Source organism: Molothrus aeneus, chromosome 3 (genome assembly GCF_037042795.1).
Source record: "Molothrus aeneus isolate 106 chromosome 3, BPBGC_Maene_1.0, whole genome shotgun sequence".
NCBI lineage: Eukaryota > Metazoa > Chordata > Aves > Passeriformes > Icteridae > Molothrus > Molothrus aeneus.
In genome coordinates this window covers 34,122,578-34,139,506 of record NC_089648.1, presented here as the reverse complement: position 1 = coordinate 34,139,506, position 16,929 = coordinate 34,122,578, and the positions used below count along the sequence as shown (strand labels likewise).

General features: G+C 37.0%; 1 protein-coding gene across 2 annotated transcripts in view; it reads left to right on the top strand.

Annotated features, from left to right (window-relative positions):
* Window positions 1-16,929, top strand: part of HEATR5B (HEAT repeat containing 5B) — a 55,612-nt gene that overhangs the window by 23,302 nt on the left and 15,381 nt on the right. For both annotated transcript variants that reach the window (XM_066546643.1, XM_066546644.1), the window contains exons 20-29: window positions 1,359-1,548; window positions 2,886-3,055; window positions 5,350-5,494; window positions 6,375-6,614; window positions 8,461-8,712; window positions 10,684-10,865; window positions 11,967-12,035; window positions 14,208-14,387; window positions 15,059-15,296; window positions 15,926-16,186. In XM_066546643.1, coding sequence (XP_066402740.1) covers window positions 1,359-1,548; window positions 2,886-3,055; window positions 5,350-5,494; window positions 6,375-6,614; window positions 8,461-8,712; window positions 10,684-10,865; window positions 11,967-12,035; window positions 14,208-14,387; window positions 15,059-15,296; window positions 15,926-16,186 — 1,927 coding nt within the window. The remainder of the gene's footprint in view (window positions 1-1,358; window positions 1,549-2,885; window positions 3,056-5,349; window positions 5,495-6,374; window positions 6,615-8,460; window positions 8,713-10,683; window positions 10,866-11,966; window positions 12,036-14,207; window positions 14,388-15,058; window positions 15,297-15,925; window positions 16,187-16,929) is intronic.

Below are 16,929 nucleotides of genomic sequence, written 5' to 3'. Positions count from 1 at the left end.
TCAGTTGGGAAGACAAGCCTAGTTTTTTTTTGGAGATAATGTTAAAAAAATCTATAATTACAACTTTAAGTCTCTTTTGAATTTTCATGGTTTAAGGAAAGACAATGTGCAATTTGCATATGTAACCAACTTCAAGTATGAGTGGGTAATTTGAGGCATATAATTGTGCACCAGTAATTCCAAAAAGAAATTGGAAAGGTTAATGTTTTATGAAAAAAAAAAAAGAAAAATAAGTATAAAGGGAAGTCCAGTCTGAACTTGCATATCTACCTTACTCTTTGTTGAGAATAGAGCACCCAGCCACTGTGAAAAACTAAGCTTTTAAAACCTCATCCCTCACTGAATCAGTGTGGTTACACAGAAACTGTATGGAAGTATGAATAATGGAAGTTTACAGGAATGAAAGGATAAGCTGTAATGTGCTACCACAGGATTAGGACTGTAGAGGTAGTTAGATGATTGCTAGTGCTAATGGTTTTTGGATTGCATCAGAAAGGATTAAAAAGAAGCAATTTTAAAGGCAGGTTTTCCAGCTTATTCCTAAGAGTCTAGCTTTGTAGTAGTAATAGTCTTTTATCTTAGTCATGTGTTTAATGTGAGAAAATTCTGAAGTAAGATCATTTAGTACAGTGTTATGGGGAGATAGCTAATGCTTTCAGGTCTGTCAGTGGAATTTATTTCCAGTGAAATGTCAGTATCTAAAAGGACAGTCCTCTTACCTGCTTCTTGCTTTGACAATTACAATAAATTACTTTGCTTTTTTGTTGTTTACTCACCTTCAGCTGAAATAGGTCTGTCTTTCACCATTTTTTCCCCTCATGCTATAGTACACTGACTGAACAATACTGCTTTTTTCTCTTGTACCTGCTAATAAGAAAGTTAGAAAGATGCATGTGAACCTTTCAGCTTGTCATGAAAATCATTTCCTGTTGGACTATAAAAGACCATCTCTGCTAAGGGCTTTGTAAGCTGCCCATTTCAGACTCTTCCTCCAGTTTTATAGTGGAATGATTCACTCTTTCTCCTGTTTGAAGTCACTTTTCTTTTTTCCTTTTTAAGTGGATGTGTTCTTTGTGCTTGTATTTTTCTTTGAAGTGCTTAAGCATATTTTTCCTCAAATTCTTTGTCACCTTATTTCCATTATCCCCAGAACTACTGATAACCAAAAAATATGTTAGATATATTTAAACTGTCAGGTGATTGCTTGAGGTCTGGGAAATTTGGAAACACTTCTGGAGTCAGGGTAGTAAATTAGATGTGCTTAAGAACAGGAGTACGGAGCTAGGCTCCAACTGCATAAAAAACTGTTTAATTTCCTGAATGCATTACTGAAAAACATTCCTTTGTGTTTTTGGTAGACCTGGTCTCTCCATTCCCTTGCCTTGATCGTGGATTCCAGTGGACCAATGTACCGTGGGTACGTGGAGCCAACGCTCTCGCTCGTTCTCACCCTGCTCTTGACTGTCCCACCATCACACACAGAAGTGCATCAGTGCCTGGGCAGGTGCCTTGGGGCTATAATAACTACTGTTGGGCCTGAGCTGCAAGGTTAGTGGCAGTTTGATGTGAAACAAAAAATCTACTTTGTATAAAGATGATATTATTACCTTAAATGGAAGAATATAAGTTTTTATTAGTTGCAGGTGGGGGAGGCAATGTTGGCTGTTTCAGTTACAGTCCTGCAAACAACCTCATGCTGATCCTCCTTGTGACTGCTTGGGGCCTTTTGGACTGCAGTTTGAGATTTGTATAAAGAGGTTGCAGTGATGTATGGTATTTTGGCTAATGGTAAATTTGCATGGTAGATAAGTCATGGAACCCTTGCTGCATATTTTATTGTGTGTATCTTTGTAGGGCATCAGACAAGCTTTTTCCTCCATTTTTTTAAGATATGTTTATTTTATTTTAAACTGATGGCAAGAGCTTAAGTTTGATACAATGGGTGATACTGTGAACTATAACTAATTTCCATTCATTCTTGATATCCTTAGATCTCTGTACCTTATTGTAGAGACTTAAAATCTTGTCATGCTGAACGCTGTGTCTGAAATTCTGTGCCTCAGGTGTTAAAACCACAGATTTGTAACTTTGTCTAACTGGGATTTTTAGGATTGTTTATAGGATGGTCTTTGATCTCTCTGGTCTACGCCAGAGAGCCACTAATGGAATTTTAACTCTAAATGGCTAGACTTAAGATTTTAACTATGACATAATTCTAGATGGTTTAATTGAACTTGTGTATCTGTAAACCTTTTGACCTGGAATATGGTTAACTTTTAAAATAACAACTTAAGTAGAATGCCTTCTGCAGGTTATATTTCTGTAATTGAAAATATTTTTATAAACCCAATGTAGGTTAATTCTTAAAAAGCAGAATTGGACTGTTCTTCAAATCAAATACTGTTCTTTTAAAATGCTTGTTCTAGTAGAGCATAGATGAGTGCTACTCATCTGTTGGAGCTAATTAAAATTGTCTGCATACATAGATATGAACTTAAAGAGTTACCTGATATTTTAGGAAATGGCTCAGTGCGTGAAATGTTGCTTATACATATATAGAATGAAAGAGACTTTTAAAAATCTAACTTCAGATAATTAACTAGTTTCATGACCTGAGAAGATAGTCTCACAGTATTTCTGACTGGAGATTATCGATCCAGAATTTTATTTGGACAGCATGATATTTAACTGAGCTAAAAAAGAGATACTGAAGCACTCTGCAGTGTTTCTCATTTGCATGGTAAATCAGAAAAGTTGCATGTTAATTTGAGAACTCTTTTTTTGTGTTATTGAAGCTTTAATAATTCTTGCTTCTCAAAGGTTTAAAGTCTGCAGATGTGATAGAAAAGTTTTGCTGTGTTAAGGATATCCTCTTACATGATTAGGTAACGGAGCTACAATTTCAACAATCCGTTCTTCCTGTTTGGTGGGATGTGCAATCACACAAGACCATTCAGACTCACTTGTTCAGGCAGCTGCTATATCCTGCCTTCAGCAGCTTCATATGTTTGCACCACGGCATGTCAACCTGTCCAGTCTGGTTCCCAGTCTTTGTGTGAGTATCAAGTGCATCCCTTTTGGTCCTCCAAGTTTTATGCATGTGCTTAGCAGAGGACAGGGGAAATATTCAGCAAGATGGCAAGGATAGCCATATATAATGAGCAAGTAATATTTGTAAAAACCCTGGAGTCCCCAAGCCATTTTACATATTTTCAGAATGCTGCCCAAACTGGAGTCATAGGGGCTGATTCTTTTTCATCCTCAATAGTGTGAGATAGCAAGCATTTATGAATATATAACTGAGTAAAACAGGTTCTGAAATGCTCTGTTTGCTCCAACTGGTTGCATGCAAAGAGGGAAGTGAGCAAGCTGGAGAAAGGTAGCAGATTTTGGATTTATGTTACCACTGTCAGAATATTAGGGGCTGACATACAAATTCTTGTGCTGCTGCTGTTAATGTTGCCACCTTCTTCCATTAGTGTTCTGTCAGCAAGTCCTGACTTAGGCCTGGAAGTAAGTCAAAGGCTTGAACCCAAAACATACCAAATATGAATATGAGAGGAAGGGTGGTGTGGGTGTGGTTTTGGTGTAGGTTGATGGGGTTTTTTTTTAATGATTACTATTGTAAAAGTTATTTTTAGAGGGTTCAGTAGTCCAATACTGAGATATTTGAAAAGCTTCTCCCTAATGTCTATTAGATGTTTTGCAAGCTTGTTTATGCCATTCTTTGCAGTGCTGATGACTCAGTGTTACCTGAAGGAATGCAATCCTACTTATGTCAACACTGGACCTTTTTCTTAGTATGCCATCCAGATTTTCCCTAGGGCATCCTCTCATGATTAGTTGCTTCTCCTCAGCCCTGTGCACACCCAAGCCCCACCCTGCCCCAAGCGCTCCTGAGAGCGCAGTGTATTTACAGAACCTGTCACTTGTCCCTTCACAAAATTTTGCATGAAAGGGGTGCAGCACACCCAGAAGCAGATAAACTCTTTTGTATGAATATGATGTACATCAGGAGAGATAATCCTTACAGCCATTTACTCTGTAAATACCAGTGGGTGATGTTACAGACAATGAAGTTCATACGTGAATAACTAGCGCTGTTTTGAAACCTTTTCCCATGGTTTTCTCCTGTTTTTCTCCTGTTAGTTTATGGTCTTCTGCTAAATGGAAGCTATTTTTGTTTTCCTTTCTCATCTTCCTTACTTTCAAATTATACTTCGTTAGGATTTGCTCTGAGTTGTCTTGAGCATTTCTTCTTACTGCAAATGCATAGGTATGTAGGCAAGGTCTGCCTTACCTGCACCATTAGCCAACTCTTCAGAATGGAATTAATGCCAGGTATCAAAATTAAACCATGCAGTTCCACAATCTCATTTTAATTTCTTCTTCCTGCATTGGCTTCATAACTTGTAGTTATTTGTTTTATAGCTTGAATCATGGAATACCCTTTACATTAATAAATCTCCCAAATATTCTGTGTTTTAGGTCATTGAAACAACCTCAGTTGTGATATTTAGAAATTCTTTAAAGACTGCCTGTTTTTTTAGGACTAAATTCTTGTATATTCATATGTGGAATAAAGATGTACTGTTAAAATGCTTTATAAACTGTAGAACCCTTTCATTTAGGGAAGCATTTTCCATCCCCATAATAACATAATGCCAAGAAAGCAAATGGATATTTGGTTTATTGAAACCAAATTACCCTGGAGTAAATAAAGAGTTAGAGTTTCTTAAAGGGCACTCTTCACCTCTTTCACTGTGGAAAAACATTCACTTTTCTGTGGAGCTGTTTCCCCCAGAGAAATAGAGACCATACACAATTCTGTAAGGAAAATATTTGCTTGTGCTATAGGTGATTCAAAGGAATTAGCAAAGAAATCTTATGCTGTGTTATTGAGAGGCACTTTTAATAACTTAATGCTATAGATTCTGTTACTAATGGGAAATGCAGGTTTTGTTATAGCTGTCATGCGCAGTACACCTGATAATGGCTTTTTTGTTTAAAAGAAAGTGATTTACAGCTATAGCAGAATATGAGGCAGAGTAGTACTGGAGTGTAACAAATTGGAAACTGTAATTAATCTAAATCACAGTGGTACAATAGTTCCAATATTTAAGCTTTTATCTCTTTAGCCAGACAGCTGTCAGCTCTGTGTATGTCAGCTATATTTTGATATTTGTATATTATGAAAAGTGCTTACTTCTGAACCTTCAGAACTTGATTCCCAGCAGCTCACACATGGGCTTATAACTGAAAAATGGAATGTTTTTAGTCCTTAGCAGCATTGATTTATTGGTACTGGGGTGCTGCAGTTCACTCACCTGTGGTGGGTTTGACTTTCAGGTCCATTTGTGCAGCTCACACTTGCTGCTGCGCCGGGCTGCAGTGGCATGTTTGCGGCAGCTCGCTCAGAGGGAAGCGTCAGAAGTGTGTGAATATGCCATGAGCTTGGCAAAGAACGCTGGAGACAAAGAGAACAGTGCCATCAGTATGTATTTCTTTCACGTGGCCTTTTTGGAACAGTTGAATGGACATGTGTGCATATGTCTGCTTTGCCTTCAGAAAGAAGGGAAAAAGCCCAAAACCCCCTTGTACCCTTAGTGAGAAAAACCCTTAACGTTCCCTTCTGACTTCGGTAACTTCTGGCCACACCCCTGCTTTTACCTCTGGAATCTTGTTTGTAATTTAACCATTTGTGAAATTCAGACTTAAACCTCTCTCTCTCTCTCTCTCTCTCTCTCTCTCTCTCTCATTAAGGCTGGCAATCGAATAGGGAACGCGGTATATACACAGTGGAAGCATTTTACAGTTATTTTACAGTCTGGTATTATAGCTCTTGTTATTTTGAAAATTGACTTAATGGTGTGCTGTTTGATCCAGATGCTTGGCTGTGTTATGTTCTGTCAGCATCATATCTGCAATGGCTGTGGACTTTGCTGGCTGGTCTAATTCTTACATGTATCATTTTATTTTGAAAATCGGAGGCTCAACAGTGTTGATCAGCACAGTCTTCATACAGATGCAGAATTGTGACCTTGCTCAAATGATATCAGTGATGTCTGTCTCTGAGAAGAGTCTTTAGAGTCCAGTACTATTAGGTTTTTTACAAATTCATGGGCTATATGCCCTGAAGAGAGGATTTATTTTACTTTTTTAACTAACACTTGGAGGTGTTATTTGCCTTGCAGATGAAATTAATTGCCGTATTAGAATCTTTCTAGTGTTGATTCAGAAAAATATCAATAACATCTTGGTGATCTTTGAGCTATACACGCACAGGTACACAATGACCAATCCAAGTCTGCTGCATGAAATTTTAAAACTGAGTTCCTGATTTTAGAAAAGCTTTTTTCCTTCTCATTTTGCAGACATGAATCCTTTTGCACCAGGGGCTGGCTCTCGGCGAGATGCTCACTGCCGGCATCAGGGGGTTAATATAACAGAGACAGGCCTGGAGGGCGTCCTGTTCGGGATGCTGGATCGAGAGACCGATCGGAAACTGTGCTCAGATATCCACGACACTCTGGGACACATGCTTTCATCTCTGGCAGTGGAAAACCTTTCTCACTGGCTCATGCTTTGTAAGGATGTCCTTGCAGCTTCCAGTGGTAAGTGTTCTGTCTCATACACAGAAATGATGGTATGTCCTTAGCATTAGTGTGTTCTGGCAATATTGGTTTGGAGCTTCTCTTTTATCCTAGTTAAGATGTAGGTTATATTGTATACAGAATTTGATTGTAGTGCCATTAAACTGCCATAGAAAGAAAGAATTATCTGTGTTAAATTTCAGAATATTGCTCATAAGTAAAAAGTTAGCTGCTTGAATAGGATTTCCAATGGTCTTTGCAAGTCTGACATTTCAGTGTCTAAGTGAAAGCAGACATCTTTTTTAGCCTGTATACATCAGGATTGTACAGAGAGAAGACCTCTGTGCACATTCTGAGCTTTCTTTTATGAGGTTTTGTGAATTACTGATGTGATGCTGGGTTACCATGGTGATGAAATTTTTGTTTGTTGTTCAGCCTTGCAGATTTGTTTGCACAGATTTTGTCCTCTGAGACCTTATTCCTGTTTTTCAGCTTGTAGGATGGTTATGACGCAGAATCCGCTCATTTCCATTGCATTTATACTTGTTTATTGGCATGTGTGAGTTCATCCTGAAGCTGTTTCTAAATGCTGCCAGCTTTACATTTACTGATGAGTAATGCTACCAATAATTTCTTTATGCAATGTGGTTACCACAAATCTGCCCAGTGAGAAAGACCTCATTTCCTGAGTTTTAAATTGGCATGGCTTTTTGTTATTTCATGTGGAGTGGGTCTTAAAATTTTTACATGGTTGTCTAATTTCTTATTTATTTATTAGTAGGTGACATGTCTCAGAGAAAACCATATTTAAATTAATTTCTCTCAGGTGTATTGTAAGCCAGCAACTTCACTTTGATCTCCTTTGATCCAACTAACTGGCATATGACCAAAATGTGGTTTGCTTTTAAGCAGAGATTTACAAATCAGCCACATAAGGTCCTTGATGCCTTCTCAAAAGGCTGTTGTTAGGCATTAGCATCATCCATGTTTGATTTGCCATAGCCTTTTTCTTTATTGAATGTCTTGGCCCTTCAGTTGCTTAATTTTAGACTTTCTAAGAAGCATGCCTTAGTTTCTAAGAAGCATGCATTGCAATAATTTCCTTTCTCTTCTAATTATTGCTGGGGTAATTTTTGTCAGTATTTTGGCATTTTGCTGATTTAGAACTTGTCATTGAGGATTTATGTTTTTATTTCTGAATAGCAAAAGTATATATGCATGTTTGGTGAGGGATTTTTTTGATCCATGTTTGGATTTTGGTTTTTTATGTAATCCCTGGAATAATTTTTATTTTCTGAGAGGAAGTCTCTAATCTACACCTAGAGAAAAGAATTTTTTGAATGTTAGTCACATTTTTGGGTGCTATCAGTGGCCTACTTGGCTGCATAGCTGTCCCATGGCATGAAGCTTGGTAATTTTCTTTCAGTTTAATTTGCTTTTTGTCTTCCACTTGAAGTGGGAGCTGAATAATTCAAAGCTGAGCTGATTCTTTTATTCTGAGCCTGATAATTCTTTTAATTCTGAGCCTTATCTTGTTTATTGGCAATTTAATGGGTTAATTTACAAAACTGGGCAATTTAGATATGGGAATCAGCTGTAGTTGGTAACTGTGGAGAATTAATATTCACAGGAATTTATATCATATAATGTAAGACAAATAAAGGGTAATTTAATCCATAACAGAGGTGAAAACCATTTCTTTTAATGATACACTCTTGCTTTTGGACATTTGTCAAATGTTTCTACAGAAGAATTAGTCTGCTCTGAATCTCAGTATAAGGAAAGGCTTGAGCTTATGTCCTTAACTGCCTTCTGTGGATTTTAACAGTGGCATGTTTCTATTCCTTTTAATTGTTCTGTGTCATAGACATGAGCACTGCTGCTCCCTTGGGAGGAGGGAAGGATGAGGAGCTGGAGAAGAAGGATGAGATGGATGATGACACAATGTTTACCACCTTGGGTGAAGAGGACAAGTCCAAGCCTTCTGTGGCACCTCGCTGGGCCACTCGAGTGTTTGCAGCAGACTGTCTGTGCCGGGTGATCATGCTGTGTGAGAATGCCAACAAGGCTCACTTCGACCTGGCACTGGCTCGTTCAGCCAGACTTAAAAACCCAAAAAGTAATTGCATGCTTTGGTTTTGTTCTTAATTTTTTTTTTTTTTCATTTTGACACGTCTTTACAGCTTAAGATTACACAACCAAGAAAAAAAATAATAAGCACTTATTCTTTCATTCAGATGGTCAAAAACCAAAGGAAATGCCCAGCAAAAATCAATAAAACTGTGTCTTTATAACCACTGTAGTTACAGGACTGTGAACACAAAGAATGAGGTTTTCTGGAACATACCAGTTCTGAAAGACTGGTCTGCTTAAGGGGAAAAAAACCTTAGAGATGCAACGGTTTTCTCAATTCTGAAACAGAAGCAATAAACTTCTAGCTAAGGGCAAGCTGGGAGTGTTTTCACAGTTTAATGTAATGACAGCAATGAATTAAACTTGAGACTATTTTAGCATCTCCAATCTAAAGAGATGGTAGAAAAGAAAAAAAGAAGGGATCAAGCTAGGTAATTATTGCCATGGCATTGGTTGCAGAGGGAGGGGGATGCGGGAGGGAGTTATAAAAAGACAGAGACTTTATAAGGTTTGTTCTTTTGGTATCCATGAGAGTGATAAATCTTAGTTTTCAAGCTCATGTTCCAAAGATAGTTTTAGAGGATCAAAATTGAGAGGTCCTAGATGGCATAGTAGTTTTGTGAAGAAATGTTTTTCAGATGGTGTGAGGTGTCTGTCCTTGAGTTGTCCCTGTTTGTGGTTGTTTGGGTTCACCTGCGTAGTGTTCATGAGGACTTTGTGTATGTAAGATGAATATTGTGAGCAACCTAGAATGTGTGACATTAATGGATTTTGGTGTCTGTGTTGTTGAGGATGTCTGTTATGATATGGAGAGTTACCAGGTCTTTGCCTGTGTTGCTTTAGTGCAGCCTGGTTCCAGCACTGTGCATTGCTTTTGTGAGAATCTGGTTTTTGACTTGATTTGAGGCTCAGGCCAATGAAGACTAGGAAGGAACAATTTCAGGAAAGTTTATTTTGTCATGCCATTGCATTACAAAGAAAATAATGAAATAACTGCTGCTTATAGGGGTCCTGCAGAGAATTGCATATCATAATCTGGAAAATTGTATCTATTTATTTAAAGTGAATTTTGATGTGTTCAGTATCATTGTAAAAAGGAAAACTCAGCAAAATTCTGTCCCCCCCAAATGCAACTTCTAAAATGTTCAGATTTTACTATTGTCTCTGACGGTCTGAAAAAGTAAGTGCAGAATTTATCACTGTATTTTGGAGGTGATTTTCAGTCTTTCTTTACTGATTCACCTCTGAAAAGTTTCAGCCACAAAAACATTTTCCTTTTTTACCTTGAGACTTGAAAATAGCTTAGGCAACTTATGGGTTTCATTAGTCACAGTGGATGTTGTTCAATAATTTATTTTCATGTTAGTTGTACAACATGTGGTAATTTCAAATTGAGAGTAAAAAAAGCAATAAAATGACTACCTAGAGAAGAATAATCCTTTCAGAAATGTTACCAAGCTGTGTATTTTGCTTGTCTGCATGCTTACAGCCTTGCATGTGGTCTTTGGAAGGAGAACCAGAGGCATACTCAGATTTAGGTGTTGACATCAGCAGGGGTCACTGTACGCATAGGACTCGAGCAGGACCAGGAATTGCCTTGAAGATTTTCTGTGTGTTTGGGGGATCATTCAAATTAGCTTTACTAAATGTTTTAATATATTCTAAGCTACTTAGCCACATTTACACACTTCATACACTTCATTCTACACAATTTCTGTTCAGTTTTTAAGGTTGTCTTAGGAAAAAAAGCCACAGAATGACTTTGTGGGGGGAAGGAAAGTGGAAAGCAAGAAAGAAAACTAGGTTGCATTCTTTCCTGCTTCTTCCATGCATTAAATGTGGACCTTTGAAAACAAATAGGTAAAATTCATGCATGTCAATGAAGAAAATACTGCAAGTATTCATCATGTTAGCTATCTTTGAAGTTACTAGATAGTTCTTTCTGTTTTGTTCTAAGATGACTTCTTGGTACTCCATCTCTCTGACCTTATCCGGATGGCATTCATGGCTGCCACAGACCACAGCAACCAGCTGCGCATGGCGGGGCTTCAGGCTCTTGAGGACATCATCAAGAAATTTGCATCTGTTCCCGAGCCAGAGTTTCCAGGCCATGTGATACTGGAGCAGTATCAGGCAAATGTGAGACCTCCTTCATAACTTCAGGAAATAGTGTATTTATGCCAATATGCCAGTATTAGCTTTGAGAACATTTTGTAATTTGAAAAAAAGCTGTGAGGAAATTCTTCTGTGTGTGAAAATGTGCTACAGAAACTCACTTACCTCTTCAAATTTTATTTTTGTATCTCATTCTATCTGTTGTAATTTAGTAGCTGATAAAATTAAAATTCAGCAACTTGAAAGCCAAATATTGTAAGTTACATTTAATTTTTGGCAAAAGTGGCTATTACTTTGTAGAAATAAGAATTGGAAAATATTTTTCACTCAGTTCTAGATTTAAGCTAATAAATCAGTTTTCTTGGGAATTAGTGAATGTACTTCTGTTCTAATGAAAACTACAAAAGTATATCACTGGGAAGTGGGCAATTAAAGATTTATTTGGGGATATTATTGTGCTTTTTTTTGTTGCATAGCTTAACTCTTTCACCCCTTTTGTTTTTACTCTGTCGTCAAAATCTTTCCAAATACTTTCTAAAGGCAGACTTTCATCCTTTTCATTTCCTGCCTTTTTCTTCTTCCTTCTGTAGTGCTGTAACCATTGCTTCTTTCCCGTGGACTTTGTTCCGTTTGTTTCAGAAAAGTATTGCCATATAGCAACTGCCTAAAAGGCATTTTCCTGTCAGTATTTGTCACTTTGCGGACTTGATGCAAATCCAACCATAAACATTTAACTTCACATTGCTGTTCCTTTGGACATTAAATTGTCATTGGCTTATTGATCCTTAACAGAAGTTGCACCTGTGATACTGTAGTAATTAAAAGGATACTCATTAACAGAGAATACCACATATTTCACAAAGGTAGTTGGGACTTAAAAAGGCAACGGGGCAAGGAAAAAAAGTAGTTTAAGACTTTATTGTTGTTGTTGTTGTTGTTGTTTAAAGTCTGCTATTGCAAATGTTTGCTAGACAGCAAGGATAATTTTGGGATGTAACTACAATGCCAAATTTGGCAGTTTTGTCTTACTTGTTCTGTACTTGTCCTTGAGCCTTAAACAAGATGAGATAAACAACACTATGTCCCTATTGTAATTGGATTTTTAACTTTTCTTCTTATCAACAGGTTGGGGCTGCTCTGAGGCCAGCTTTTTCCCAAGATACACCATCTGATATAACTGCAAAGGCCTGTCAGGTACAGTGGAAAATGTTCACATACTATAAGTAAAACTAATTTTCCTTCTCTTTGGAAGAAGGATGCAAAAGAGAAATAGCATCAAATGGCTGGAAGATGTTGTAAACTTTAGCTGTCATGTTTTTGCAACATCTTTCGAGTTTCCTAGTAATATATTTTGTTCCTCAGATGTGCAGAAGTCCTTTCAGGGAGCTACATCAAAAAATGTATCTGGAACTAACTATGTCTTCATATGAATTCTGCAAGAAAAAAGAATTAAAAAAAGGAAAAAAAACCCCTTTGCTTAATGAGACCAGTAGAAATTTATATATTGTCTTTCAGTCTGATCAGATGTTTGGATTACTGACAATTTACCTTTAAATACTAAACTTCTGTTCAGTTTAATGTTCTGTTTTAGAATTTAGAAGATCTGAGCATTCTCATTACAGTCATAGTAACAACTTGACAGTGAAAACTTGCTAAAAGATTTTTTTTTCTGAAAGTGTGTGGGATTGTTTTCCTGCATGTGATCTTGTGTACTGCCATTTAAATCAACTATCAGCAACATAGCTGTAGTAGTAAGTGGTTTTCACAGGTAAAGAAACTACTGTTTAAAGCAGCAGTTTTGTTAGCTATGCAAACATTAGTTTTAAAAATAACTCTGTGTTTCTGAGTTCTGTTAGTAAATTTGGGTCATCAGGAGTGTGATTTTGTTTTGTTCTTTTACACTTTTAATTTTCAGCAAAACTTGCAAGGATTGCTCAATTACAGCGTAACTTGGTATCTACTTGTAGGAAAAAATATGTTCATCCTGATTTACAGAATGTTTCTGCACGTTTAAATGAAGAGGCAGTTTGTGTGAAAATTTTTAATATTCTTTATAACTTGTCAAAATCTTCTCTATTCAACCAGTTTCAAAGGAGATGTGTTCACTTACAGGATCAAATGGTTGGAGATTAGGTTTGGATATTTAACTCCCTCTAGAAGTTACATGGACAGAGATGAGCTTCCCTGAAGCAGTTGGATGTTGTTATAGTTTTATGTCATTGGTGAAACAGATGTTGACTTGCTCAGCAGCAGGATTGAAGCTGGTGTTATTCCTACTATGAATGAATAACAGTTTTGTGAGAAGTTTTCAACAGCTTTGTTCTGTACCTGTTTGGGACACTTCTAGTGTTTGTGTTTAAGTTGTTTTTTTTAAAATATGTCCATCATTCCAGAACACGAGAGAGTTCCTTCCCCAAAGGATTTCATGTAACTGGTTCTTTAAAAGCAAAGTAAATAAATTTGAGATAGGTCAAAAATGGCTTGTAAAAAAGTTTGTAAAACCTGAACTGCTTGAGTTCTGTGAGTTTTTTTGCTTCTGATCCTCATCCTTGTAGAATAATCTCCAGAGTAAGAGCAACTCTTCTTAAAGAATTTGTCCCTTTTTCTCTTTGTAGAAAAGCAGCTGCACAAGCTGCTTCTATTGCCTGCATTATGTCTGGCATGAATGTCTTTCAGAGGATGAATGCCAGTGTATAGCAATAGTCAGGAGCAGCCAGTCTGTGTGATGTTTGTTATTTTAAGTACCTGTTTGGATCCATTTAACTCAAATGAAAAGTTGAGAGGCACCCAACTGTCTGTCCACCATTGTGGACAGATTGTTCTAGGTATAGAACTGTGGGTTCCAAATCATAGCTCAGTCTTTCAAATAATTTCTAGGTGTTTTCTTGACGTAAATAATTTGAAAACTTCCCACTAGTATGGAGCTTTATATATTGATTTGGGATGTTGAGGGGTTTTAAGGTATACTGTTGTTGATTGCTGCCCAATATATTCTTCACAGAGAATGCAGTGATTCATTACCTGAATGATTTGACCAGACACTTGGGAAGAGAATAAAAAAATCATTATAACATATTTATGGAGGATTGAAAAATTTAAAAAATATTTTCCATGTCTCTTAAGTTCTCTTGTAATACGCATTGCAAATATAGCCCTTGCAGCCACTCACCTGAGCAATTCTGTTGTCATGGCTGGGGAGAAAAAAAAAAGGAAAACCTGATTTATTTGTCTTAAGCAGGATGACAGTGGCTAAGTTTTCCTGGTGGTTGTTTTTGGTTTGATTTTCTTACTATTTTTTTTTTTTTCATTTTTAATGTTGTTGGGTTGTTTTGCTAGTTTAGAGTGATTCTAAACTTTGTTGTCTAGGTATGTAGCGCTTGGATAGGAAGTGGGGTTGTAAGTGACCTGAATGATCTTCGCCGAGTTCACAACCTTCTTGTCTCTTCCCTGGATAAAGTGCAAGCAGGAAAGGGATCTTCTAGCCAGCTTTACCGAGAGAGTGCAACTACTATGGAAAAACTGGCTGTTCTCAAAGCATGGGCTGAGGTAAGCCATGACCATCAAATCTGCCAAAGTTTGGAAACATTTTACAGTGTAATAGCAGCCTCATACCTCATACTGCCTGTACATGCCTTTCTCCTAACTTTTTTCAATTCTACTCTGGGATGTTTTAAACTCAGTATCTTTCTCTGCCCTTCTGTTGAGCCATATTTACATTGAGGCTTGGTTGTTCTTTGTTGTGTTGCACTTTTCTGGGTAAAAATACGCACTCACACCATATCAGATTTTGAATTTCTTCCCATCTTACTGCTCTTAAAATTGAAAAAAGAACCCCACAAACAAGAAACCAAAAAACCGTAAAAATCAAAACAACCTTAAAATATATTCTGGGAAAATATTGCAGTTAGTTAACTAGCCAAGCAGCTAGTTAGTTAACACTGTCAAGTGTTTATAATTTACACATTTTTAGGAAGAGAGCATGTGGCCAGATTGTTTTCGGAAAGTCCCATTTATGAACCTAAGCATTATATATATACTGGTAGAAATAAAAGAAAGGACTTAAATAAAATGGAGTTTTATTGAAAAATCTCTTTTTTCCAGTAATTTTCTGATGAATTTTATCTGTGTGGAATCAGTTACATTCACATGGGAAAGGCTGCTGCTTTCCCTTCTTTTTAGAATCTCACAGCACATACTTTGACATGTTTTACTTCTAGGTGTATGTCGTTGCCATGAAAATTAAGAAAGAAGCAGAAACCAAACCCAAGCGTGTTTCAAAGAGCGCAGAGGAGGATGAGGATGATTTTGGTACCGTGGATGAGTTGCCACCAGACAGTTTGATAACGCTTGTACAGCCTGAACTGCCGGCACTGAGCCGGCTCTGGTTGGCTGCGCTGAAAGATTATGCTCTTTTAACTCTACCAGCTGAGTTTGCTACCCAGCTTCCACCAGATGGTATGCACTTGAATTTCTTGTTGTGTTCTGCAAAAGAGAAAGAAACTGTAGCTGGACATTCAGAATTATTCTGTAAATTAATTAGTATGCATGTTTTTTATGCAAGTGATAAATTCCTACCTGAGCATGTAATAACAGTATTTTCTAACTTTGAATCTTCTTTCCTTCAATTTGAAATGAATATACTCTTTATTCAAATCATTGAGATCATTAAAACTTTGTCTTTGTGGAAGAAAGAGTACTTCTTCACCTCTAATACTTTGGTATCAAATGCAAAAAGATTTTGGTTGTATGAAAAACATGGTCCCTGAGATTAGAGCAGACATTGTTTTACAGATTAAGAGTGAATGCTCTATATGAAAAATACTGCAAGATCTGGTGACTGTGCCTGCCTTTCTTGCTCTCTTCTTACTGCTTTATTGAGGCCAGTGCACTTTCTCATGAGAGGTACTAATATTGCTACTAGAGAAGGAGAGTTGGAGTGTACTGCCACTAACAAGCATTATACCTGATTATGTTTGTGATCAAGCACGCACATAATAAATATACTAATAAATTCTGAGTGCATGCTTGTTATCTGTTACTTGCAGAGAATCTTAGAATTTACCTTTGCTTTGTTAATTTAACAGGAGGAGCATTTTACACTCCAGAAACAATTGACACAGCTAGACTGCATTACCGAAACTCCTGGGCTCCCATACTACATGCAGTGGCACTTTGGCTGAACAGTACAGGATTTAATGTGTCAGAGTCAACAGAAGAGACTGCTGCAGCAATGCCCAGTTCCCAGAAACGTGCTACATCCATTATGCTGAACCAGACACCTGGGACTCCACCTACCACTAAATCTTTGCCAGAAATAAACAAAGATCGAATGCACTTAATTTTGGGTAAGAGTTACAAGTTTAGCATTCAGTAGCAGCATGTTTTGGTATGAAACACTATGAAAATGAGAAAAGATACTTTGCTTGAAATCTGTGAATTTTAAAATTTGTTACATGTCTGGACAGTAAAGTTTTGAAAATCTCTGTCTCGTCCTCCCTCTTATCTCTCTGCCTTCTGTGTTCTTTGTAGCTTTGACAGAATATTTGTCAGTGTGATTATTGTGATTTATGTAATTGACTAAAATGAGTAGGAACTGTTCTACACTGTAGTATAATGCAGGTGATACAAAATGTTATGCTTCAAAGATGCAAAAACTGTGAGTTTAATTAAAATACACACCCCTATAAAACACTGCTTAGTCGAGAGTGATATTTAGCAAGTCACATGGAGTAGCTTTTGCATCAGTTTTTCATCTTTGAGTAGCATTCACTGTTTCCCTTTGTTGTTACCTAACAGCTTTAAGAGGTGGATGTAATCTCTTATTCTGAGGAGTGCTAGAAGTTTGCTGAGATACAGATATTTAAATCTGGAATTAAGTGCCATATGTAGAAGATGAATATTGCATGATTTTTGGAGCTTAATTTAGTTTGTCTTTACACTTAAAGGAGTTCAAGAAAATGAAACTCAATTTACAACTGAAGGATTCATATCTCTGACTTACAGATCTTAGAACAAAGTATGGATTTCTGTTCAGTAATCTTAAATTTCTTGTTGTCACTGTGCATTATTTATCCTGCCAAATTTTGGG